Source organism: Culex quinquefasciatus, chromosome 1 (assembly GCF_015732765.1).
Source record: "Culex quinquefasciatus strain JHB chromosome 1, VPISU_Cqui_1.0_pri_paternal, whole genome shotgun sequence".
Taxonomy (NCBI): Eukaryota; Metazoa; Arthropoda; class Insecta; order Diptera; family Culicidae; genus Culex; species Culex quinquefasciatus.
This window is the reverse complement of record NC_051861.1, coordinates 50,392,204-50,417,327: the sequence shown is the minus strand read 5'-3', so window position 1 is coordinate 50,417,327 and position 25,124 is coordinate 50,392,204. Positions and strand designations below refer to the sequence as shown.

The window sequence follows — 25,124 nt, the reverse complement described above, 5'->3', positions numbered from 1 at the left end:
CCCTCCGTCACGAGATAAAAAAAGAGAGACAATCACACCGTCTTTGCAGAACATTGAAAGAAAAGCTCCAGGAGCATACGGTGAAAAACGGACTCGCGCCCCATAGCAACTTAGGAATCGGTAGCCGAAGCCGCTAACCACCGCGCCACGAGGCCCTCGAACAAAAAAAGAGCAATGTTAGATGACGAATTAGTTTTGAAAAAAAAAAAACTCCTACAGAAAAAATCACACTTAGACATCCTTCAAGCTTTTCATCCCAAGGCTTCTGGAACCTCGGGAATGCATTTTCCTGCTATGGGTTCTTGAGTACTAGTGTGCACAGCGTGGGGCAACATGGGGCTACTACCCCACCATCCTCAGAAATTTGTTCTAAATTTGGTCAGAGGGTGTCCACAAATGACATATTTTTCAAAACGTCCATATTATTGCCCCACCTTCCTCAAAGAGCTGGACATTGAAATAATTCACTTAAATCTAGAAAATAAACAAAAAAATTTAGGTTTTATATTACCCGAGTGAGATTGAGCCATATGAATTAATTTCTCCATTTTCCGAAAATTTGTGAAAAAAAATTAGAAAAATAAATTGTAGAAAATTTCTAAGCCAAAGCAAATTGCAAAAGTGATTCTCGGTACTGAAACATTTTTAAACTGTAACACATTTAATTTCAAATTTTCACTCCCTCCTTTGCATTTAAATGATCTTTAGTAATTCATTAAGTTTTCAAAATTTGATTTTGCTATGCATTTTTGTCAAAGCTTTGCCCTTTTTGTATTCTTTAGAAAAAAATCGAAAATATTTCCAAGCCTAATTTCAAAAATCAATTTTAGACGTCAAGTCAAATTTGCAATCGCAAATTACTTCTCATTTTTTTAAATAAAGTGCACCGTTTTCAAGTAATAATAATGTGATTTTATAGACAAATGTTAAAGTTTTAGCAATTAAAAAAAAACTTCATGAAGAAATAGCACTCATTCAAAAGTATTAGCTCTATTTTTTTCAAATCTTGATATCACGGATTCTTGTTTTCGGTTTTTGATTATTGTTTTTTTTTCTAAAAATCAAAATTTCGATATCGGGCTTCGTCAAGCACATGGGATATATCTTGACCGTCTTCACCCCAAATTTCAGCCAATTTGGTCCACCCCATCTCGAGATATCGTGGCACCCGAAAATCAACTCGGTGTTTAAAGAAAAACGTTCACAAAGTTTAAAAGTTCGCTTTGCGCATGGCAAAATTTTAAACTTAAATCGCCTCTAACTCAGTTCAGTTACGAAATATCTTCATGAAACTTACTGTTTCTGGCTAATTTCTGTTTATATTTTGATAAGAGTGAAATCTTGATATATTTTTTCAGTATGAAAATATAAACGGTTTTAATTTGTAATCACGGTTATTGAAAAAGAAAAAAAATTGAAGTTGTTCCATAGGATGAGTCGGACGAGCAAAGCTGTTACAGAAACAAAGCAACTACCCAAGACACTGATATCACTGAGCCCCGGGTGGGGTGTGCCTATTTCAATTATGTAAAGTACTGCCTGTCCTTGACCGAGCCACGTAGCCCAGTGGTAACGCTTCCGCCTCATAAGCGGTAGATCGGGGTTCAAATCCCGGCTCGGACCAACACAACTGGTGATCTTTTCCCTTCTGGAATCGATTGCTTTGGTAGTGTATCGTCACAAACTGGACCTTATCACGACACCTTAGGGAGGCGACCTATGGAATGTTAACATTAACCTTAACATGTTAACATTATGTTGAGAATGAAACTGCCACTGAATCCACTTTGTAAATGCCGGCCCCGATACTCTTCAAGGGTGTTCCCCTCAGGAACTGGGAAAGATTTACTTTTTTAATTACTGCCTGTCCTCAAATCGCAAAAAATCGTACTTGGCAAAAAAACCAGCAACATAGCAAGAATACGAAGTTTGAAATTACACCTTTTACACACGATATCTTCGTGATGCGTTTGGTCAATAAAGAAGTAATTATGGAGATTTTGTGGGCGGGAGGAAAACAAAACATTATTTGTTGCCAGGGAGTTGATTGTGTTATTAAAGTGGTTTGTCAAATAACTACCATGCAACTCCATTATATCATTTTTCCATACATTTTTTTGAACTTGAAAACCTATCCTATGCTGAAGTCTTAAGATTTGTTCAACGATAATTTGCACCGATTTCAAAATAGTTTACCTAACCCTTTCAGATTTAAGTAGAGAACTAGAAAACAACTGTGTGTGTACATTTTTCAGAAAGTACTGGATTAAATTTGGTAAAATTTGAATTTAAAGGGTACATTAGGGTGGGTACGGATTTTAAAAAATTCTCAGATCAAGTTCTGGTGTGGTTCCCCTTGTAGGGCATACCCAAAGGGACTCACACCAAATTTCAGCTCATTTGGTTGAAAACTGGCTTGTCTCAAGCGGGTTCAATTTTACATGGAAATTACTATGGGAAATTTTGAATTTTCGTTCATTCGCTCCTACAGGCCTGGGGAAAACATGTAGAAACTTCTAGGATGGCCAGAAATGAGCGGAATCGTCTGGAGAACAACTTTTCCTAAGAGACCAGGTCGATTCGTTCAACCCCCATCGAGCTCAACGGCAATACATCCGGAGTTTTCGGAACCAACGGTTTTCCCCAGAAAAGCAACCAATTTTCCTTAGCATGCTATGAATACTTGATGAAAACCGCGACGCCACATGTCAAACAGCTACCACGTGATTGTAAAATTTGCACCATAACATTTTTTTTTCTTAATTGGAGGTTTAGAATACAGTTAAATAGTATCAGGATCACCATAAATTTTAATTCTATGGTTCAAAAAGTAATAAAAAGTAATTTTTTATAGGCGATGCTAGTCCACGTGGTAACTGTTAGACATGTGGCGTCGCGGTGTTCATCAAGCATTCATAGCATGCTAAGGAAAATATGTTGCTTTTCTGGGGAAAACCGTTGGTTCCGAAAACCCCGGATGTATTGCCGTTGAGTTCGATGGGGGTTGAACGAATCGACCTGGTCTCTTAGGAAAAGTTGTTCTCCAGACGATTCCGCTCATTTCTGGCCATCCTAGAAGTTTCTACATGTTTTCCCCAGGCCTGTAGGAGCGAATGAACGAAAATTCAAAATTTCCCATAGTAATTTCCATGTAAAATTGAACCCGCTTGAGACAAGCCAGTTTTCAACCAAATGAGCTGAAATTTGGTGTGAGTCCCTTTGGGTATGCCCTACAAGAGGAACCACACCAGAACTTGATCTGAGAACTTTTCAAAATCCGTACCCACCCTAATGGAGACGCATGCCTATTGAAACTTTAAACATTTCGTATATTTACAATAAACTAAAATAAACTTGTTTTGATTCAGTTGCAAAATTAATGTTCAACCATTGACAAAACAATGTCAATGCTAGAAAATTTTCCACAACAAAAAACTCTACCAGCAGTGACATCACCGCTCTCAGTTCACGTGTGATTTCTCGTTCTGAATTTTTCGCTCTCGGTTCACGATTGGCACTATTCCGAATGAATCACACGTGTTACGCTGCCAAACAGATACTGTAACTTGGGTTTTTTAGAATCGAAGAAAAATATTGCTAAACTGATAAGTTTTTTTTTTCCGGAAGAGAATTTTTGTAAGACACATGTCTTTTTGGGAAAAATGTATTTTTTTTCTTCAAGAAATTGTTAAAGTAGCCAAAGACACTCCATTTTACGGTGTTTATCTCAGCGTGACGATGAGCTACTGATGCTGACGTCCGAAAACAGCAAAGAGCAGTGGCGGAAAGGTGTGTGCGGTGACGACGCTGTGGCTGTGACGATTCCATGCTCGGCAGCAACATCGACAAACAACATGTCCAGCCCTCTCGCACAGGTGTGCAACGACGATGGATTATGGTGATGGATGGTGTGGTATGGACTGCGTGCGAATAACAGCGAACCCAACTTCAGGTGGAGAAGAGCGGAGAACTCCGGTGAGGTTGCGAGGTCGAGCATGCGCGGATGGTCTTTCATTCATGAAAAAATCCCAAAACGTCAAATTTCTCAATGAAAAAGGATCCTTTGGGATGGAATTCCACGAAATGATTACATTAGCGAGATTGGTATATTTTTTGAATCGTCCTAATGCTCGATTACATCACGGACTCGACCTGGGCACTATTCGCTTGAGGTTTCTAGTCGACACAACCCCGTTTGAACATTAATCAATTCGTTTCCAGCTGCGACTTTTATCTTTCAGAAAAGGTATCCGAGACAAGTTTCATTTCACACACTTTTATCACGGTGGATTTCTTCGAATCTTTGGTCGCGTCCTTCAAACCACACGGTTATCGCCTTGTCATCCAAACTAGCATCTTAAGTAAAATATTTGTGCAACCTTTTCGCGACACCACTTGATAACTGACCGCGTATAATCAACTAACAAAGAGCTATTCTCAGCCGCCCCGTATGAAAATGACACTTCCTTCGACGTGAGTTTATTTTCACTTGAGATATACATGCGATTTTGCTTCAAATACCGATTTATTTACGCTTTGGACTCTCTTTCTTGCTCTCCGACGGACAAAACACGCTCTTTCGTGACGATGGTTATTGCCTATATGTTTCCGTCTTTGCTCCACAACTTCCCTCACCCCCCAAAGCACCTCCACTGTAAGCATAGAATTCAAGTTGTTTGTATATTCGCGCAATGCGCAGTAATTTGTATGTATCGCGAACACGCGTGGCGACGGCGACCCTTCTTCTGTGTTGGTATTTTTTGAACAGCAACAACAACAACAACACGCTCACCATCACAACAAACTCACAATCACCACCACCAGCCGGAAAAGCGTGAAAAACAACCGTGCAATTTTCCCACCCAATCCGCGAGAGAACGTAACGTAGCGTAACGTGGCGTTGAATAGCATGCAAAACGCACGGCTTCTCTCTCGCGTCACGCGTACAGGCGACGACCCGTCAACGTTCAAGTGGACTTGCTGACTGACTGACTGACCGGTCATTGCCGGACAACGACGACGACTCTCAGCATCTCGGAGTTGCAGTGAGAAAATAATATCAAGTATAGAGATGGTGATTTGTTACGATTTCATGAAAATCAAATCAAAAGTTGTGATCCAAAATCAATCAAGTAATATTTGGAGTCGCATACTTCGAATATGTTCTCTATATTGCTCGAAAGTAAACTGAAAATCGGTTTTACAATACCAAATACATATTCTCAACATTCTACCACCACTTGCTGATCGCCATCGCGGATGACATATTCCAAGATCATCAGAGAACATTTCAGAGGTGCAATTAGGAATCAGAGACTCCAAAATAGTCTATTATTCTTATTCAAGTGGTAAATTGATTGAATTTTCAAAATGGATGTTCTCAATATTATACATACTACATATCGCCATGTTTGCCGCCATCAAAATCAAAATCAAATTATTCGCTCTACAGCAGCGATTCTCAACCTTCTTCTAGGCCGGTACCCCCTGCCATGTAAATCAAGTAGGCCCGGTACCCCCGTTGAGAATCGCTGCTCTACAGCATTGCCTTGGCGTTCTCGATCGCGAGATTCCTACTCGAAACTAGGTGTCCGAAGGCTTGATTGTTGAGGCAATTGCAAAACTCTTTTTACACCTAAGCTTCCATCCACCCCGGGATTCGAAGTGACGACCTTTGGATTGTTAGTCAAACTGCCTACAGGCGACTCCACAGAGACAGGACCCAGGGAGACGACTCCTACACCTGGACTGAGCTAACAACCTAACCCTTTAGGTTAGACCGGGGCCAACATTTACTTCCCCGTCCGACGGAAGGCGTGGTCAGACAAATCTCGTCTCGAAAAATGCCACCGGGACCGTCTGGGATTGAACCCAAGCCGATTGGGTGAAAGGCAACCACGCTTACCCCTACATCACGGTCCTGGACATGGCCGCCATCTTGGGTTTAAAATCCACAGAACATTTTGATGATAACATTATTTAAGAGCCAATTGTTTTTATTCGCTATATTTCTTGAAATCATACCAACCTGTCATATCATACCATATCATATCATACTCAACCATATTTTGTGAAGAAGCTAAACTTGATAAGGAACCGGTCAAGGAAAATTTCAAATGGGCAGCAGAAGCAGCTTAAGCAAGTCAGAGGATGAAGAAAAACTCCAAGAAATCACTTTTTCTCCTCTGATCTGCTGTTCGTAAAGCTGTTTCTTGACTTTTGGAGCTGCGTACTGGCTCTTATGGAGAAATGACAAGAAAAAAGCGTTTAGTAATCCTGCGTAACCCTCTGGACAGATACAGTAGTTTTAATTTAAATTTATATATTTTTTAATTTCTTTGAACAAAATAATCTCCCGTGAAACATTCAAACACCAATCGTGAAACGCTACACACAGTTATGCAAGAAATGAGAGACGATTTTCAAAGAAGTGGTGGTCATCAGCTGCGAGCGAGAGAGCGCTCTAACCACCCGCCCTGTCCGGACACTGTCTTCTTCAAAAGTAAAGTAGTTTGGTCAATGCGAATCAACATGCCACCGACTCACCGGAGGAGCCAACCTTTGTGCGAGTATAGTAAGGATGGATGCGGTAAATTATTATAAATAAAGAGAATGAGAAGATTGTGAGGCGTAGCGGACGCCCGGCTAAATAGAGCTATCTAAGCCCGCTCTCACGCACACTAGCACGCCATTTGTTTTGCTGGACGGTACAAAATTTAACCTCACTTTTTTTCGTGTACGTACACGCAATACATGCGCACTTAGATAACTCTATGGGCAGTGAACTGGGGTGGGTCCGTGATGATTGTTAGTTTTATAGCTAACTTGCGTTGGATAATAATAAATATTAGCGGTTACAATAACGCGCCATCCACAAATGACGTAGCATTTTTTATGCGTTAATACCATCGCAGTATATTTCCATTAAAATCCAGTAATTTTCAAGCCTTGAACTTTACAAATTACTTTAATAAACAATTCCCTGAAGAAGACCCCATAGAGGGTTGAAACGTTGGATACGAGAAAATAAGCGTTGTTTCGAATTTTCCCGCCAAGACCGAAAAGCCGAAAACCTAACCTATAATTTAATAAACACCATACACCCAAACGGCGGTCGCATGATTGTGATGCATGGCTGCATGAAAGTATATCAGAATCTGCATGAAAACTGTCCTCATGCATTTTTTGCGATATAGGGGTATGACATTTTTGCCCGTTACCGACAATTATCGACATTACCGACGGCTTTTTGGTTGTATTTCACAAAAAAAACCCTTAACAGAACGAGGATTGAACCACCAACTTCTTGATTTTTTATCCGACACGCTACCACCGCGCCATGGACGCTTGATGTAAGGTGAGTGAAAGAGCACCAACATATGCTAATCTCTGGAGTGTTGCTCGGGGACGGGCAAGCATTATATGTGTTGGTGAGAACTGCAGATCGCTGACATGTTTACTCGCGGGCAAAAATGATCTAGGGGCATGCTGCAAAAAATGTTATAAAATGTGACATTTTCTGCAGCAAATCCACTGTTGCAGATTTTGAGATATATTTTTCCTTTGGGTGTACTTATTGAAAACATATTTAGAGTTCGTTAGGTTTTTAAATTTTCAAGCGCAAATTTAAGCAGGCATCTGGCACCTGATGTTGGCATATCACCAATTTGACGTTAACTTACAGCTTGTAAAATCCGTTTTCATCTGAAATCAATGAATAAACAAGTAAGAGGGAAGGACCGAACCACGTAGCCCAGTGGTAACGCTTCCGCTTCGTAAGCGGTAGATCGGGGTTCAAATCCGGGCTCGAACCAACACAACTGGCGATAGTTTCCCTTCTGGATACGATTGCTTACACAGCTAAAAAAGTAGTAATCCAGCTGCGTGTAAAAGGCCTGGGTGTAAAATAAATATTGCATTATTTTATGCAATTTTATGTAATTTTGCACCCTAAAATATGTAGCATCAGTATGGGAAACCAACTTGACCGAAATGTCAAACTCATATCTGGAGTTTTTTGGAAAAGGTCCAATAAACCAAATTTTCGATTTTTGCTTTTTGGGTGTTTTTAGAACCGCCTTGAGTCAGGGGTATTCAAAAACACAAAAAATGAAAATTTGGTTTATAGTACCTTTTCAAAAAAAAACTCCAGATATATGAGCAATTCTCTACCTAAACCGGAAATGGATTTTATTTGTATTTTTTGATTTGGCTCAAACTTTGTGGGGGCCTTCCTTATGACCAAATAAGGTTTTTTGCGTCATTGGTTCACCCATACAAGTCTCCATACAATGTTGGCAGCTGTCCATACAAAAATGGTATGTAAATATTCAAACAGCTGTAACATTTGAGTGAATTTTCTGATCAATTTGGTGTCTTCGGCAAAGTTGTAGGTAATGTTGAGGACTTTTGAAAAAAAATAGGTACACGGAAAAAAAATTGCAGATTTTTTTATCAACTTTTTTTTCACTATAACTCAATTTCCCAAAATACGTATTTTTTGATTTTCGAGATTTTTTGATATGTTTTAGGGGACAAATATCCGCAACTTTTGAGCCATAGAGAAACATGGTCAAAAAATGTTATGAGTTATGAATTTTTAAAAAAATAGTGATTTTTGGAAAAAATCGAAGTTTCATGCAAAAACAAGTTTGACATTACTTTTTAATGCAAAATTGAATTTGCAATCGAAAAGTACTTCACAGATTTTTTGATAAAGGGCTCCGTTTTCGAGATATAGCCACCGAAAGTTTGATTTTAGCGAAATATTTGCAGTTTTTCAGTTTATAAAAATAGTGACCATGTGTGACCATTTCTAAAAATATTTTTTATGAAAAGATCAGAAAATTTGCTATAAAATTGTCTAAGAGACATTGAAGATTGGACCTCTGGTTGCTGAAATACAGCGGCTGAAAGAAAAAGAAACACGAAAATTGAAGTTTTCTAAGTCTCACCCAAACAGCCCACCATCTTCTAATGACGATATCTCAGCAACTAATGGTCCGATTTTCAATGTTAATATATGAAACATTCGTGAAATTTTCCGATCTTTTCGATAAAACTATTTTGAAAATTTTTAAATCAAGACTAGCATTTTAAATGGGCGTTATATTCAATATTAGGCCCTTTTAAAATGTTAGTCTAGATTGAAAAATTTTCAAAATATTTTTTTCGAAAAGATCGGAAATTTCACGAATGTTTCATATATTAACATTGAAAATCGGACCATTGATTGCTGAGATATCGTCATTAGAAAAAGGTGGGTTGTTTTGGTGTGTGGCAGTGCGTGGCCGAATAGTTACGCTGTCCGCTTTGTACGCGGATGATTCTGGGTTCGATTCCCATCTGCTGCAACCTTCCATCGGATGTGGAAGTAAAATGTCGGTCCCGGCCTTGGTTGTTAGGCCGTTAAGTCATTCCAGGTGTAGGAGTCGTCTCCATGCCATAAGTACAAACAACACACCAAACCAAGCCTACTCCAGTGGAATCGCTGGCGGCGGTTGGACTCGCAACCCAAAGGTCGTCAGTTCAAACACTGGGGTGGAAGGTTCCTTGGAGTAAAAAGAGGTTTGGGTGCTCTCCCCATTCAAGCCTTCGGACTCCTAGGTTCGAACTTGCAGGAACTTGCAATAGAGACCACAAAAGACCCGGGGGTCGTTAATGTGGATGGTCTGATTTTTTATTTTGATTTGGGTTGTTTTGGTGAGATTTAGAAAACTTCAATTTTCGTGTTTCTTTTTCTTAAAGCGGCTCTATCTCAGCAACCCGATATCCAATCTTCGATGTATCTTAGACTATTTTATAGCAAATTTTCTGAACTTTTCAAAAAAAATATTTTTGGAAATGGTCACTCATGGTCACTATTTTTAAAAATCGAAAAACTGCAAATATTTCGCTAAAATCAAACTTTCGGTGGCTATATCTTGAAAACGGAGCCCTTTATCAAAAAATCTGTAAAGTACTTTTCGATTGCAAATTAAATTTTGCATTAAAAAGTAATGTAAAACTTGTTTTTGCATGAAACTTCAATTTTTTCCAAAAATCACTATTTTTTCAAAAATTGATAACTCGCCGGCAGATTTTTTGACCATGTTTTTCTATGGCTCAAAAGTTGCGGATTTTTGTCTCCTAAAATATATCAAAAAATCTCGAAAATCAAAAAATACTTATTTTGGGAAATTGAGTTTTAGTAAAAAAAAAAGTTGATAAAAAAATCTGCAATTTTTTTTCCGTGTACCTATTTTTTTTCAAAAGTCCTCAACAATACCTACAACTTTGCCGAAGACACCAAATTGATCAGAAAATTCACTCAAGCGTTACAGCTGTTTGAATATTTACATACCATTTTTGTATGGACAGCAGCCAAAATTGAGACTTGTATGGGTGAACCAATGACGCAAAATAGCTTATTTGGTCATAGGGAAACCCCCACAAAGTTTGAGTCAAATAAAAAAATACAAAAAATAAAAATGGTCGAAATCGGTCGATTTCGTAGAGAGTTGCTCATATGCGTTTATCTTTATAGCGATTCATCGGTCTGATGGCCGATTGGGCTAAGGCGCCAGTCCTCACTGTTGGTGCTGGGTTTGAATCTCGTCGGTTGCAACTTTTTTTTTGTTTTTGCAAAAAATGTACATTCAGTGTGTAATATTAAGTGTTTATTTTGACGAAGGTGATGTGCATGCTTTTGCATGCGATTTTACCATCGGATTTTTTGCTGTGTAGTTGAGGGAAGGTTTGTATCATACCAAGCTGGACCTTATCACAACACCTTAGGGAATTTAAGAGCAAGCAGAGCATACTTATTTCGCATCGATCTCACCAATCTGCCTGAAATTTTCAGGGGTTGTTTGTGCATATATAACTAGCATTTGGGCACAAAGCAGCACACACCAGCAAAATGAAGGTTGAAGCATCCCAATTGGTTAAAACCAGGGCTGTGGAGTCGGAGTCGGTGGAGTCGGGTCTTTCTGGGAAGCCTGGAGTCGGAGACGGAGTCGTCAAAACTCGAACAGCTGGAGTCGGAGTCGGAGCCGGAGTCGGCTAAATTTTATTAGCTGGAGTCGGAGTCGAAGCTGAAAATTTCTGATTACCCGGAGTTGGAGTCGGAGTCAGAGTTATCATGAATTCAAAAAAAAAATATTTTTATTTTTTATTTTTTAGTATTTGCTATAAAACAGGTTAATTGACATGTTATATTTTTAATTGTTGTTCAAGCTGCATGCGCTGCGTTGCCATTTTTAATTTTGTTTTTTTAGAGATCACTAAATGATAACCTGTTAATCAGCACTTACCCAAGTATGTGGTATCATCATAACTAAAAAATAAAATAAAAACAGTATTGGTCACAAATATTTAATTGATTTTTGACTGCATTTTTTTGCTAATATTTATATACCCTTTAAACTCAAATTTGATCAAATTTAATCTAGTTCTTTCTGAAACAAGTACACACACAGTCATCTTATTCCCGATAGCGAATGTCTTGGTGGTTTTAAGTAAATCATTGTTCAGGAAAAAAGTTACGAGGTACATCAAAAATTATAAAATAATAATCACTATTTATGGAAATCGAAAAAAAAAATCACTGACAGTATAACTCTTCCAACAAGTATTCAACGATTAAAACAATCTATTACTTGGAACTCAACATGCGCAGTTTGTTTATAACTCTATGCACAAAATTTAAAGTGTCGCGCTTAAAATATTTCAAACTGACATCAAATATAAAAAAGGTTCCAACTAATTCTGACATCATCATTGAATATGTTAAATATATCGATTATCTTAATGTTTACTATTTCTCTACTAAAATCTGAGAATGTTGATCCTTGGGTAAACTATTTTGATATTGTTGCAAATTATCGTTGAACAAATCTCAAGATAAAAAAATATCCGTGACCTAGAAAATATTTAACCTGTGGATTTTTGTTTTTAATCCAATTCTAAGTTTTTTCATATATTTACATGGAAGCGCACGACCATTCATAAAGCTTCGTTTTAGGTGTCGGAGTCGGAGTCGGCTAATCTCAGAAAGCCGGAGTCGGAGTCGCTTGAAATATGACCCGACTCCGCAGCCCTGGTTAAAACTTAAGGGAGTGAACTGCATTTTAGTAAAAAAAGCACAATGTGCAAACTGAAATTTTAAAAATTCATCCAGATATCATTGTACTTTATTGATACGACCCTTAGTTGCTGAGATTTTGCCATGCATAGGTTTAAAACAGGAAACTTGATGTTTTCTAAGTCTCACCCAAACAACCCACCATTTTCTAATGTCGATATCTCAGCAACTAATGGTCCGATTTACAATGTTAAAACATGAAACATTCGTGAAATTTTCCGATCTTTTCGAAAAAAATATTTTCAGAAATTTTAAATCAAGACTAACATTTCAAAAAGACCAAATATTCAATATTACGCCCGTGTTTCTTGTTTCACAGCTAAATAAGTATTTGTGTTTTTTTTCAATTATTATTAAAGCGAGCGACACAAAAACCACACGAGTCTGAAAAAAATCCTCTAAATTTGGTCCCAATATAAGAAGGTCGTACAAACAGTCCTCTGTTGTAGCCCAACATTTGAACAGGTGTTTGTTGCAAAATTGTCGTAAGCAAGTTCTGGAGAAGCTTCAAATCGACACAAATGTTTCAGCAGACTCGAAACGATTGAGTTTGAACGTTATCTTCCAAAAAAGGGTACCGCTGGGTACCATGGTAAAGCAGCTAACAGGGAAATGTTTTTATGATTTATCTGTGGTTGGAATGTATAGCATTGATTTTCAATTAGGTAACATGTGCTTCAGATTTCGTATCACTATGATGAAAAATGTAATTTTCATAAGTGACTTAATGATTTGACCAATTTTGTTTTTTAAATATATTTTGAATTAGGTTTTCGAGCAGCACAATATAATTTTACATATTTTGAAATATAATTGATTTTTCTATATAGGAATAGGAAAATATTGTACCTTAGCTTTCCGCAAAATAAAAATGTGGCGAGACGAGAAAACATCGTAAAACTGTCAAAAGTGGAAAACGTGGTCTAAAAATAGCGACGTCAACCCCCTATACATGCGACGTAGATAACTCTATTATTGAGATGTATGAAAGTATTGAAAAATCACATACAAATTCAAATTTTATTGGAGGTCACTTGAGGTTTAGATTTAAATGTTCAAAAAGAAACAATAAAAAGATCCGGGACCGTAGTGTAGGGGTAAGCGTGGTTGCCTCTCACCCAGTCGGCTTGGGTCCGATCCCAGGCGGTCCCGGTGGCATTTTTCGAGACGAGATTTGTCTGACCACGCTTTCCGTCTGATGGGGAAGTAAATGTTGGCCCCGGTCTAACCTAGAGGGTTAGGTCGTTAGCTCAATCCAGGTGTAGGAGTCATCTCCCTGGGTCCTGCTTCGGTGGAATCGCTGGTAGGCGGCAGTTGGACTAACAATCCAAAGGTCGTCAGTTCGAATCCCGGGGTGGATGGAAGCTTAGGTGTAAAAAGAGGTTTTCAATTGCCTCAACAATCAAGCCTTCGGATACCCAGTTTCGGGTAGGAATCTCGCAATCGAGAACGCCAAGGCAATGCTGTAGAGCAAATAATTTGTTTTGTTTTGTTTTTTGAAAAAAAAAATATATATTGATGCTAGTTTTATGAGATGTCTTCCATTTTATACTTTTTGTTGTAGAAAGGAATATAATATTTTTTCAGTTTTCGTGAAATGAAGGCTTATTCAAATTCTATTGCTCTGGAAATATTTTGAGTTACCAATACTATTATTTTTTCTATATCAAATGATTCTATGACAATTTCCGGAATTCCATTTCCCGGAATGGACATTATCCGGAATGGTCGTTTTCCGGAATGGTCATTATCCGGAATGGACGTTATCCGGAATGAAATTTCCCGGAATGGACGTTTCCCGGAATGGACATTTCCCGCAAAAATGATGTATTTTTTATATTACCTGATGTGACAATGAATTGGTTTGACCTAGTCACATTTAATGAACTCGATATTTTGACAACAATATGAATGATAAATACATGAGTGATAAAAAAGAAAGTGAAATGTTCGGACACGAACAATAGAAGCAAGCGTTGACTACTGAACCAATACTTTATTAACCACCACGAGATGTGACAATGTAGATCGATAGATATTAGACAAACACTAGATGTTTTAACATTCTTTCAATGTGATGTTATGTAAGAATTTTCCTTTCTTTTGTTAATCAGTTGACTTTTGTGACTAAATTCTTCCAAATTTTACCATAAAGCAGAATGATTATTTTCAAAGAAGGGAAAACCTCTAGAAAATAAAAAGCTTTCAGAAGATCAAAGTACAATGTATATTTTTTTGAGGTTTTCCCTTCTCTGAAAATAAAATCATCACTGTAATGTTAAATGTTATTTACTCTTGCCATAAAAAGTTTTTTCTTATATTAAAAGTAAAAAACTTTTACCTATACAAAGATTTTGTTCCAGAAATGCATGGTAGTATCAACAACTTTTTAACTTTTAAATTAAAAAGTTTGAACTATCTACGAATATTCACCAACGCGAACTTTTAATCCAACGAACGATCTTTTAAAATTTAGAGTATTTTTTCTTTGTGTGTACATTGATTTTCTGAATGCTTTTTTTAGAGGATTTCCCTTCTTTAAAAAAAAAAATCTTCTTTTTAGTGCAGAGTTCCTTAACCAAAAACTAGTTGAAATTTAGTAGAATTAACAAAAAAAGGGACATAAAACATAAAATCCCATTACTTTGATAAAGGATCGTGTATTTTTAAAGAAGGGAAAATCTCAAGAAATAAAGCTATCGGAAGATCAAAGTATAATGTGTATTTTCTTGAGGTTCTCCCTTCTTTAAAAATCCACGATCTTTAATCGATGTGATGGAATTTCGTGTAAGAGATTTCCCTTCTTGTGCGAAGCAGTTGATTTTTGTGACTAAATTCTACCAAATGTTATTATAAAGAAGGGAAAACCTCTAGAAAATAAAAAGTTTTTCAGAAAATCAATGCGTAATGTGTACTTCCTTGAGGTTTTTCATTCTTTAAAAATACACTCAAGCTATTTGTTTTCTTGACAGGACACATTACACATTGATTTTCTGAAAAGCTTTTTATTTTCTTGAGGTTTGCCCTTCTTTGAATACCAACTAAAAATTGGTAGAATTTATTCACAAAGTCAACTGACTAACAAAAGAAGGACAAATTCTTACATAACAAAACATTGAAAGAATGTTAGAAACATCTAGTGTTTGTCTAATATCTATCGATCTATATTGTTACATCTCGTGGTTGTTGATAAAGTATTGTTTCAATAGACAACGCTTGCTTCTATTGTTCATGTCCGAACATTTCACTTTCTTTTTATCATTTATGTATTTAGCATTCATATTGTTGTCAAAATATCGAGTTCCTTCAATGTGACTAGGTCAAACCAACGGGGTACAAACTAAATAATTCTTAACCACAAGTAAGCGAGTAGGCAAGATTCCATTCATTCTCATATCAGGTAATATAAAAAAAAACTAATTTTCCGGGAAATGTCCATTCCGGGAAACGTCCATTCCGGGAAATTTCATTCCGGATAACGTCCATTCCGGATAATGTCCATTCCGGGTAACGTCCATTCCGGAAAACGTCCATTCCGGATAATGTCCATTCCGGAAAACGTCCATTCCGGGAAATGGAATTCCGGAAATTGTCATAGAATCATATCAAATACTATGCATTCATGGTCCCTCGTCATTTTTCGGTCAGCCCAGTTAATTAGGCGATAATCTCAGCCCAGTTATCGAACAAGTACTGTACTAGTAACACTAGAATTGAATCGTAATTTGGTTTTCAGCAGACCGTCCCAGAAATTATAATTAAATTCAAACGAGTGCTTTTTTTGTAAATTGTTGTTATAGCAGAAAAAGCATTGTTAGCGCTTTGAATTTAAAAATAAAATAAAAATCTAATTGTTCGCTTTACAGCATTGCCTTGACGTTTTCGATTGCGAGATTCCTACTCGAAACTAGGTGTCCGAAGGTTTGATTGTTGAGGCAATTTCAAACCTCTTTTTACACCTAAGCTTCCATCCACCCCGGGATTCGAAGTGACCTTTGGATTGTTAGTCCAGCTGTCAATAATTAAAAATGTTTGCAGAGGTCTAATATTTAAATTTAAAAAAAAAATATTTGACATACTAAAAAAACTGTTTGATGAAAGTAATTTTTTTTTTTCAATTTTTCCAGGTCTCGAGTATTTCCTGGAAATTTGAAAATGCAACTCTCAATTCCTTCGTCACCCTCTAGTGACTTGGGTGAAAGGCAACCACACTAAATCTTAAACGTTATCCAATAACTTTCCCGGTTCCTGAAAGCCAGTAATTGGATAACATTTAAGATTTAGTGGTAAATGTGGTTGCCTGTCACCCAAGTCATCCTAGGTTCGATTCTAGTCAACCCCGTCCACATTTCTTGAGACGAGTGCTCTTCCCTTAGGTTTTTTACCACCCTTTTCCTAGATTTGAAGATTTGAAACAAACAATTCCTATGCTACCAAGTCAGTATCTGAAACATTCATAGTTGTAAGGAAAATCCAAATCTCTATACAAGCACAAAAGAAACAAAATTGTAATATGCTATCTCGAAAAATAAAAATTGAATTGAAGAGTGCTCTCCCCATTATAGCCTTCGAAATCCTAGGTCCGTGCAGAAAATTTTTCCAATACACACGCAGAAAAATGTTTTGTAGAATCAGCCTGTACGAGGTTTGATTCAACAAAATATTTTCTTGAATATAATCAACAAAATTTTTGCATTGAATCAACTCTCAAGTTTTGTTGTTTCAAATCGGGCTTATTTGTTACATCTAAGCTGTTTTTTGTTGTTCAAAATTTGACAGAAAGCACGTTCAAATCAGATTTTTGTTGAAGCAACGTCGATTTTTTGTTGAAACAAACCTGATTATTTTTTTCAAAATGAGGATAGTGTTTCAATTGAATTGACACAATGTTTAATTGAAATAATAATAGTCATTATTCAATGATATTTGCATATTTTTATTTCATCGAAAAGAAAACAATTCAATCTGGTCCTCCAAGTGTTGCACCTTGTTCGGTCCGAACTGTCCTCGATATTGATCGAGTTTATGAAGAAGCGCTTAGGGAGATATTCACCAAATTTGAATAACAGCTAGGGTAGTTGATTCTAAATCTTTAACTACCCGATGTGCGCCATTTTGTAGTTTCCAAACTTCATTTTAAGCTGTTAAGATTAGTTTAAAAAATCTGAGGTTGACTTTGCGAGACAATTTCTACAAACTAACCAAAATATTTTGTTGTTTTCACTTGACGATTTTTTGTTGAAACAGATCTCAAAACTAACTGAAACAACTCAAAATTTTGAGTTGAATCTACACTGTGTATTTTGTCAAATCTTTATGGAAATATCAACAAAATTATTGCGTTGATTCTACCATGATCGGCGTTGAATCAACTTAACTAAACTTTTTGATTTTAATTAAATTAATTGCTGTTCACACGTGCCCGCTATACGTCAAAATGTTAAGTTTTTCTTGGTTTAGATCAGAGTGGCCAGTGAACAAGTTTCCGTTCCGTGCGATAATTCCGTTCGTGTGTTTGATCTCATCGCTTGCGGTGAGCGAAGTGTTATACAATGCGAGAAGTTAGTGCGATATTTGGGCCGATTTCATCTCCATCAGCTAGGACACCACCAGCCATCTCTGGGAGTTAAAGGCGGAACAAACCAAGTTTTGCAGATTGCAAGAAACTCCCCAACCCCTCGACGGAACATGCTTGGTAAGCGCTCTAGCATTTTACTTCAAATGACCTTTTTTAATGCTTTTCCATCCTAGCAGACCTTGGCGGAAAACAACGTAACCACGGTTCACCGGAACGTCAATGGCAACATGGCCCATTCAACGCGGGAGGCAACTTAACAAACTCGTTGGTTCATCAGGAGGCGGCGGTGGCACCAAGTGCGGTCAAAAAGCTGCGAAACGGCACTCGGACCGAACAAGGTGCAACACTTGGAGGACCAGATTGAATTGTTTTCTTTTCGATGAAATAAAAATATGCAAATATCAATGAATAATGACTATTATTATTTCAATTAAACATTGTGTCAATTCAATTGAAACACTATCCTCATTTTGAAAAAAATAATCAGGTTTGTTTCAACAAAAAATCGACGTTGCTTCAACAAAAATCTGATTTGAACGTGCTTTCTGTCAAATTTTGAACAACAAAAAACAGCTTAGATGTAACAAATAAGCCCGATTTGAAACAACAAAACTTGAGAGTTGATTCAATGCAAAAATTTTGTTGATTATATTCAACAAAATATTTTGTTGAATCAAACCTCGTACAGGCTGATTCTACAAAACATTTTTCTGCGTGTTTTTAAACTACAGTCAAGATTTTAATTTTGAAGTTAAAAATGTGTGTAACACTCGTACTGTGCTATAACGGAGGTCTGAGTAAGATCCTCAAAAATAAAATAAATCAATACTAATAATTACAGAAAATTTATTTATTCTTTGAATATATCCTGCAACTGTACAGTTTTTCCCTTCGCTTCCGGCTGCTGTGGAGCCGGCAAAATATTTATCGCCGCCGATTTCTCCTGTCTAAGTTCGCCCAGTTTCTGCTCCAGAAGCTCCTGGGCGGTTTCGAATACTCGCTCACTGTCCAGCGCACCCTGTCCCGCTAGCTTCTGGTGAATTTCGATGAAATGCTGCGTCGGAGTTTTGTTCCGCAGGTCCGACATGTTGCTTATGTACTGCGTACGGTTGCTCGATTGGAACTTGGCACGGACTTTGTCCTCGGCATAAAAGATCGGCCTGACGGCGACGTTGGGTGCCGGGCGGTCATAGCGTGGTTCCTCCTTTGGTGGAAACGCGGTCACAACATCGTACCACAGCGGTCGATCGTCCCACTTCATGGCGCCCGAACGGAGCAGGCCCTGGGTTCTGTGAGGAAACGAATCGAAATTACTTTTTATTCAAAGACGATTCAACTAATACCATGCACGCACCTTGTCACAATCGTACCAATTTTCTCCAAACGACTATGAGCCATTGTAAAATGCTTTTATTTTACTAATTTTATTTCAAGAACAAAATTTAACTAACCGAACGAGTTACGAGAGCAATGTTTACGTTCGTAATCTGACGTTTAGAACTGAAAAGAGATTTTTTTTTTCAGTGTACAGCTGACAGATTTGATCAACTGTGGCAATTTGATTCCAGCACACTTATTTGGAATGAGTTATCTAAGCCCGATCTCACCCACACTAGCGCACCATTTGTTTTGCTGGCCGGTACAAAATTTAACTTCAATCTTTTTCGTGTACGTGCACGCAATACATGCGCACGTAGATAACTACGTGTACGTACGTACACGAAAAAGATTGAGGTTAAATTTTGTCCAGCCAGCAAAATCAAATGGTGCGCTAGTGTGCGTACGCGAAACGTCATAAAGCTCTATACACTCAAACCCCGATGGTTTGACACCAACTGTTGTCAAACGAACGGGGTCACTTTTTAGTTTGACACCCCTTTTACACGGAGTTCACACACACTACCAAACGTTTGTTTTGATAGTGTGCGTGAGCGCCGTGTAAAAAGTGACAGTTCGTCACTTTTTAGTTTGACTTTGACCAACCAACGGGGTACAAACTAAAAAAGTGTCAAACGAAAAAGTGACCAACCACCGGGGGTTGAGTGTACACTCAACCCCCGGTGGTTGGTCACTTTTTCGTTTGACACTTTTTTTAGTTTGTACCCCGTTGGTTGACCATCGGGGTTTGAGTGTACACCCTTACCAAAAATCATGATTTTTTGAGTTCCAAATCCCACTTTTCATACGAATTTTTCAGTTCAACCCATATAACCATTTTTATGGTTGTAGTACCTGAACTCAAAAAATTGTATGAAAAGTGGGATTTGGAACTCAAAAAATCATGATTTTTGGTAAGGGTGTAGAGTTATCTAAGCTTGCTACTAGCACTTCATTTGTTTTGCTGGCGGATACAAAATTTAACCTCAATCTTTTTCGTATACGTACACGCAATACATGCGCACGAAGATAACTCTATGCTAATCTTCGCAGCAACTTCACAGAAAGTCTAACTCCATGTGAGAGTGTGGCTCTCTAGCACACACTCTCACTTTTAATTTCACGATTAACTGTGATGTTTAACTGTACCGTGTTGCCATCCGGTTGTCAACCCGTACACCTTTGTGTGCGTGCAATGTGTACCTCTGGCTCTGCTGCCTCGACATTTTCTTCGTATCTTTTTTGCACCCGCCGTTCATTCATTATTCCATCCGTGTGCTTTGCCGGCGTTGGTTCGCTTTTCACGGGAGCCTCCGTGCAGTGTGGTCGTTAATTTCTGCAAAAGTTGCTGAAAAGTACTTAAAAGTGGCATTAGCTTGCTCAGTGATTGTTTGGAGAAGGTTGAGTTTGTTACTAAGTTGCTGAAAACCAAGTAAAAGTAAGTAATTTGAGGTGTCGTTGCATTGCTTGAGAAAAGTAGAATATTGCCATGAAACTTTGTTTTTAATAACTTTTTCCTCGCTTTTCATACTAATATGAAGTTATGATTATCTAACTCGCGTTTTAAACGCACAAATTTGCAAATTTTCCCAACATGTGGCTCGAAATTGCAATCTTTTCTCCCGAACGCATCATGTTTGCCAAGATGGCGTCGCTTCACAAGTGGCATTTTTTTTCGGTTTCTTTTCTGCGCCGTTTTCCGGTGCTTTGCCCGGCCTGCTGCGTGTCTGTGGTGGGGTGGGGGGTAAATAATTTACCTTTCCTCTTCGCCCTCCCTCTGTCTTACTGGGAAACAGTTTGAAAGGTTGCTGAGATTTTGTTCTTGTTTTTGCAGCATGTCGTACGAAGATGATTCCGCAAACGCTGGAGGCGACTCGTCGGCGTTCTACATCCGGCTGCGAGGTCTCCCGTGGAACATCACCGAGCAGGACATTCGCGACTTCCTGCAGGGCGTCCAGGTCGAGCATGTCCACATCGGCATTAACGCGATGACCAAGCGCCAGACGGGCGAGGCTTACCTGCGGCTTCCGACGCTGGATGACCAGATTAAGGCGCTGGATTTAAACAAGGCCACGATCGGGCATCGGTACATCGAGGTGTTTACAGCCAACGAGGACCAGTACGAGCAGGCTGTTAACGATGGCGAGGGTGACGAGGACGGCGGTCCGGTGCTGAAGCTTCGGGGCCTGCCCTGGAGCTGTACCAAGGAGGACATCAAGCGGTTCTTTGTTGGTGAGTAAGCGTGGCGAGGGCGGGGGTGCGTGTGGCCGATTTCCTGGGAGAAGGTACACAAAACAGCGGAGGCAACTCGCGAGAGAGGGAAAGTTCTACTGCGTGGACCGTGAGTGGGCGACCCAACTCTTTGCTCTTTTAAGCGCTTTTTGCCAGTACTAACCACAAAGATGCTCTTTTCCAACTTTACACGTACCAAATGTTTCTTCTAATTTGCGGGAAAAGGGCGCGTGTTTTATTGCGGGGTATCATTCCTAGGAAATCAACGACCGTGGGGCCGGTGTGGGACACGCACGATTCGCCGAAAACGAAAAAAAAAAAAACCGAAAGAAAAATCTTCAAAAATGTTACAAAAAATCTCACACATTTACCGTTACGTTACAACAGGGTTGACGATAAAGAATGGCATTAATGGGATTCTTTTGCTAACGGATCAGCTGGGACGGGCATCTGGGGAGGCAATTGTAGAGTTTGCAACGGAAGCCGATGCCGAACAGGCGATGAACAAACAGAAAGAGAAGATTGGGAGCAGGTGGGTGGATCAAAAAACTACTTTTTCTTTGCGTAACAACAAAATTCAAACAGTGAAACAGAAACAGAGCCGTGCCAGGCAAGATTTTGCAACGATTTGCAATGGTGTTTAACTTCGAGTCTTTATCTCTCTTTTGTTTTAAAGTTTGGGAGTTCTTTCAACTGGTAGAATTTAGTCTTTTAATTTTGGATTTGTCTTTGTTTTTAAATCTTGAGTTAACATTTTTCATAAGAAGTCGACGAAAGTTGGGTTCGTGGTAATTATTAGCTTAAACTTAAGACTGGAGTGTTTTTTTCCTTGGGCTGGCATGAACTAGGGTTCCGTAGAAAATCGAACAACTTTCTAACATAGTGTAAAGTCAAACAATTGTAGCAAGTTTTTAAAAAACCTCAAAGATGCGTGAAATTATTTGTCTTTACGAAATATCTGCTAAAATAGTTGTAAATGTCACGGGTTAGTCTGAACAAACCGAAGACCTGGAGTGGGTACCGAATCGTATAAAACATAAGTTTTCTGTTAATTTATTAAATAGTTTTCACTTGGTTGATTTCGTTTACTTTTGAAGAAAAAAAAACATCAAGATCTGCACTGGAAATTGTTCAAGTGCATAGATTCTAACATGACCGAAAAAAATGGTTCTGGAAGAAGAAAGCCGCCCCAAACATTCAAAACCAAACCTTCTAACAGTTCTTTTTCTCGCTTTCTTCCCCCTTTTTGCTCTCTCTCTCTCTCTCTCTCCATTGCGATCCGGAACACAGGTACATTGAGCTGTTCCGCAGCAGCACTCGTGAAATGAAGTGGGCCGAAAAACGGGCACGCCGTCCGGCTCCGTACGGTCGCAACGACGGCGGAAACGACTTTGGCGGCGACGGAGGCAACGGAAACATGAATCGCGGCGGCGGTGGAATGGGCGGTGGTGGTGCCGGCAACCGGTTCCCGCCCGGCCAGGGCTACGGACGCGGATCAGGTTCGAGCGCTTGATGGTTGTTTCACGTTCGTCCCAGGTGTAATAACGATCTTTCTCTTTGTTTTGGTTCCGGCCGTGCAGACAGCTTCTCGGACAACTCGATGGGCGGCGGCGGAGGCAACAGCTGGAACAACCGAGACGATGGCGGCTACGGAAATGGCGGTGGCGGCACCGGATACGGGTCCGGAAATAAGCTCGGCGGTGGGACCGGTAATGGCAGCGGCAACATGTACTCATCCGGTGGGTTGGCCAACAATACGAGCAACATTGACCTCTTGAGATTGTTGCAGGATCAGATGAGTAAGTTGGCAGAGTGTTTCCATCAATAACAACTCACTGAAACGCGAGGTTGAGGGTGGTCGTTTTCCTGTCGTGTCCGTTTTGTTTTGCATTTCGATCGTGTTGCTAATCCACCTGAAAAAAGGCTGATATCTTCTGACAGCGTGGCCAGAACTCCGATTAAGCAATTTCAGGTGGATTAGGCATCATTGTTGTCCCAGTTGAAAATCCCAACTGCACATTGCTCGACACGATCAAATCAATTTCAAAGTAGTCTCTCGATAAAACCCCCCTTTCAAAACAACCTGCTAACAACAAGCCGCCAGCCTTAAAAAACTCAAATGGTCCTCATCAGCGCTCAATGCAATAATTGCAACCGAATTGTGAAAAAAATTGCGAAGGAAGCAAGAAAAACAAAACAACACGGCTCTTTCGATCTCTTTCCACAGAGCGGGGAGGCGGAACCAACTACGGCTCGGGACGCAGCAACATGGGCGGCAGCGGCGGCGGAAGTTACAGCACGGGTGGGTTCGGAAGCAACAGCAGCTTCGGAGGTAGTGGCGGCGGCTTCGGTGGCGGAAACTCGAGCGGTTTCAGCTCGGACCGTGGGTTCCGTTCCGGGGGCCAGGTTGGAGGCAACAACTACAGCAACTTTAGCAGTGGCGGCAACAGCTTTGGCAGCAACGGCGGTGGTGGCGGCGGTGGCTTCTCCAGCAATGACTTTTTCTGCAGCGCCGAGCAGGATCTGTTCTGTGTGCATCTGCGAGGAATGCCGTTCAGCTGCGACGATCAGGACATTCAGGACTTTTTCATGCCGCTGAGACCGGTCAAGGCGAACATCGAGTACGACTCGAGGGGGCGCCCGTCCGGCGAGGGTAACGCTTACTTCGAAACCGTGGAGGAAGCGATGAAGGCCATGAAGAAGCACAAGGAAAAGATGGGCTCGCGCTACATTGAGCTGTTTGCCGGAGCGCGGAAGCCTCAGGGTAACAAGTTCATGAACTAATTGTATTGTACACACATGTACGTAAACTTAACTTCCAAACAGTAATCATGGCAGGCAGACGCGTTTTATGCAAGTTCAACATTGATTAACCATAACAAGCACACAAGACACTTTCAGCGTTACTCCGGTTAACGCAAACAAACCCATCATCTTTCATGTTCTCTCAAACTCTCCAAAATTACTCAACTGCTGGCGCAGAGATAGACAAGACAAGTCTGACAAAATGCTGAACTTACCAACTACGATTTTAGTTTTTAAGATGTAGGAAATATTCCGTTTTAATGCAAACACACTCATTAACAAACAAAAAACGTGAAAGTAACAATTACAGCGGGACATAACTGGAGGGAAATAACGGTGTAAAGTAAGGTCGCAATGTATGGAAACCACTTTGAATAAATAATAAAAAAAATCAGTATCGCTTTAAAATCCTACAACTGTCGTTTCGGTTATACTTCGAAAAAAAGAAAGCCCTATTCGCCATTTCAAACAGATCGTGTAAATTTATTAACCTGCCGAGCAAAATGGTGCCAAATTAGGATTTACAGCTTTACGTCACGAGAGCACCCGCAAACACATTTTTACAGACACGTGCAAAAAATGTAAACAATGCAGCCAAGCTGTCAAATTTCTAACCTCAAAACCGAGTCGGCGTCAAACCTTATACAGTAGTTGTTCGGTAACTGGGCGTTGTTTAACCGGGCTGCCTTTTAACTGGGCCGTAGCCCAGTTAAAAAGCCGACAAACGTCATAAAACCAAAACAAACCGAAATGACCGAGGGATGCAAAAATCATGTTTAACAAATAATAGTAGTTTATGCAACAAGTTGCAAAAAGAGGATTTTTTCAGCACGAGTCGTACATTTATCCAACGTGGTTCACCGAGATGGATAAATACGAAGAGTGCTGAAAAAATCAAGTTTTGCAACGAGTTCCATACACCCAAACCCCGATGGTTTGACACCAACTGTTGTCAAACGAACGGGGTCACTTTTTAGTTTGACACCCTTTTTACACGGAGTTCACACA

The 25,124-nt window shown here is 39.4% G+C and overlaps 3 protein-coding genes across 10 annotated transcripts in view; 1 reads left to right on the top strand and 2 right to left on the bottom strand.

Moving 5' to 3' along the window:
- LOC6035340 (alpha-1,6-mannosyl-glycoprotein 2-beta-N-acetylglucosaminyltransferase) overlaps positions 1-4,940 on the bottom strand; it is a 74,336-nt gene extending 69,396 nt beyond the window's left edge. Inside the window, exon 1 of one of the 7 annotated variants that reach the window (XM_038248468.1) lies at positions 4,793-4,940. The gene's annotated coding sequence lies outside the window, so the exon portion shown is untranslated. The other 6 variants (XM_038248472.1, XM_038248469.1, XM_038248466.1 and 3 more) reach the window with 6 other exon arrangements.
- A 13,588-nt stretch (positions 4,941-18,528) lies between these two features.
- LOC119765159 (probable 28S ribosomal protein S23, mitochondrial) lies at positions 18,529-19,192 on the bottom strand. The gene is made up of 2 exons (XM_038248484.1): positions 19,057-19,192; positions 18,529-18,991 (listed from the first exon to the last, which is right to left on the bottom strand). The coding sequence occupies exons 1-2, from the start codon at positions 19,098-19,100 to the stop codon at positions 18,553-18,555; spliced, it is 483 nt and encodes a 160-aa protein (XP_038104412.1). The 5' UTR covers positions 19,101-19,192; the 3' UTR covers positions 18,529-18,552.
- Positions 19,193-20,326: 1,134 nt separating this feature from the next.
- Positions 20,327-24,529, top strand: LOC6035337 (heterogeneous nuclear ribonucleoprotein H3). 2 transcript variants are annotated; one of them, XM_001845497.2, is made up of 6 exons: positions 20,327-20,517; positions 20,914-21,311; positions 21,699-21,843; positions 22,602-22,810; positions 22,892-23,110; positions 23,539-24,529. In XM_001845497.2, exons 2-6 carry the CDS (start codon positions 20,915-20,917, stop codon positions 24,093-24,095), a joined length of 1,527 nt encoding a protein of 508 aa, XP_001845549.1. In that variant the 5' UTR covers positions 20,327-20,517; position 20,914; the 3' UTR covers positions 24,096-24,529. The 2 variants fall into 2 exon arrangements, with proteins under 2 accessions (XP_001845549.1, XP_038104403.1); XM_038248475.1 differs by having other exon boundaries at positions 20,328-20,517; positions 22,892-23,050.
- The last annotated feature ends 595 nt before the right edge of the window (positions 24,530-25,124 follow it).

Coding starts and splice junctions, on each gene's coding strand:
- LOC119765159 (XM_038248484.1), bottom strand. CDS start 19,100: ATGGCTCATAGTCGTTTGGAGAAAATTGGTACGATTGTGACAAG. Junction 18,992..19,056: donor ATTGGTACGATTGTGACAAG/GTGCGTGCATGG, acceptor GTTTCCTCACAG/AACCCAGGGCCTGCTCCGTT.
- LOC6035337 (XM_001845497.2), top strand. CDS start 20,915: ATGTCGTACGAAGATGATTCCGCAAACGCTGGAGGCGACTCGTCGGCG. Junction 21,844..22,601: donor AAAGAGAAGATTGGGAGCAG/GTGGGTGGATCA, acceptor TCCGGAACACAG/GTACATTGAGCTGTTCCGCA. Junction 22,811..22,891: donor GGGCTACGGACGCGGATCAG/GTTCGAGCGCTT, acceptor CCGGCCGTGCAG/ACAGCTTCTCGGACAACTCG.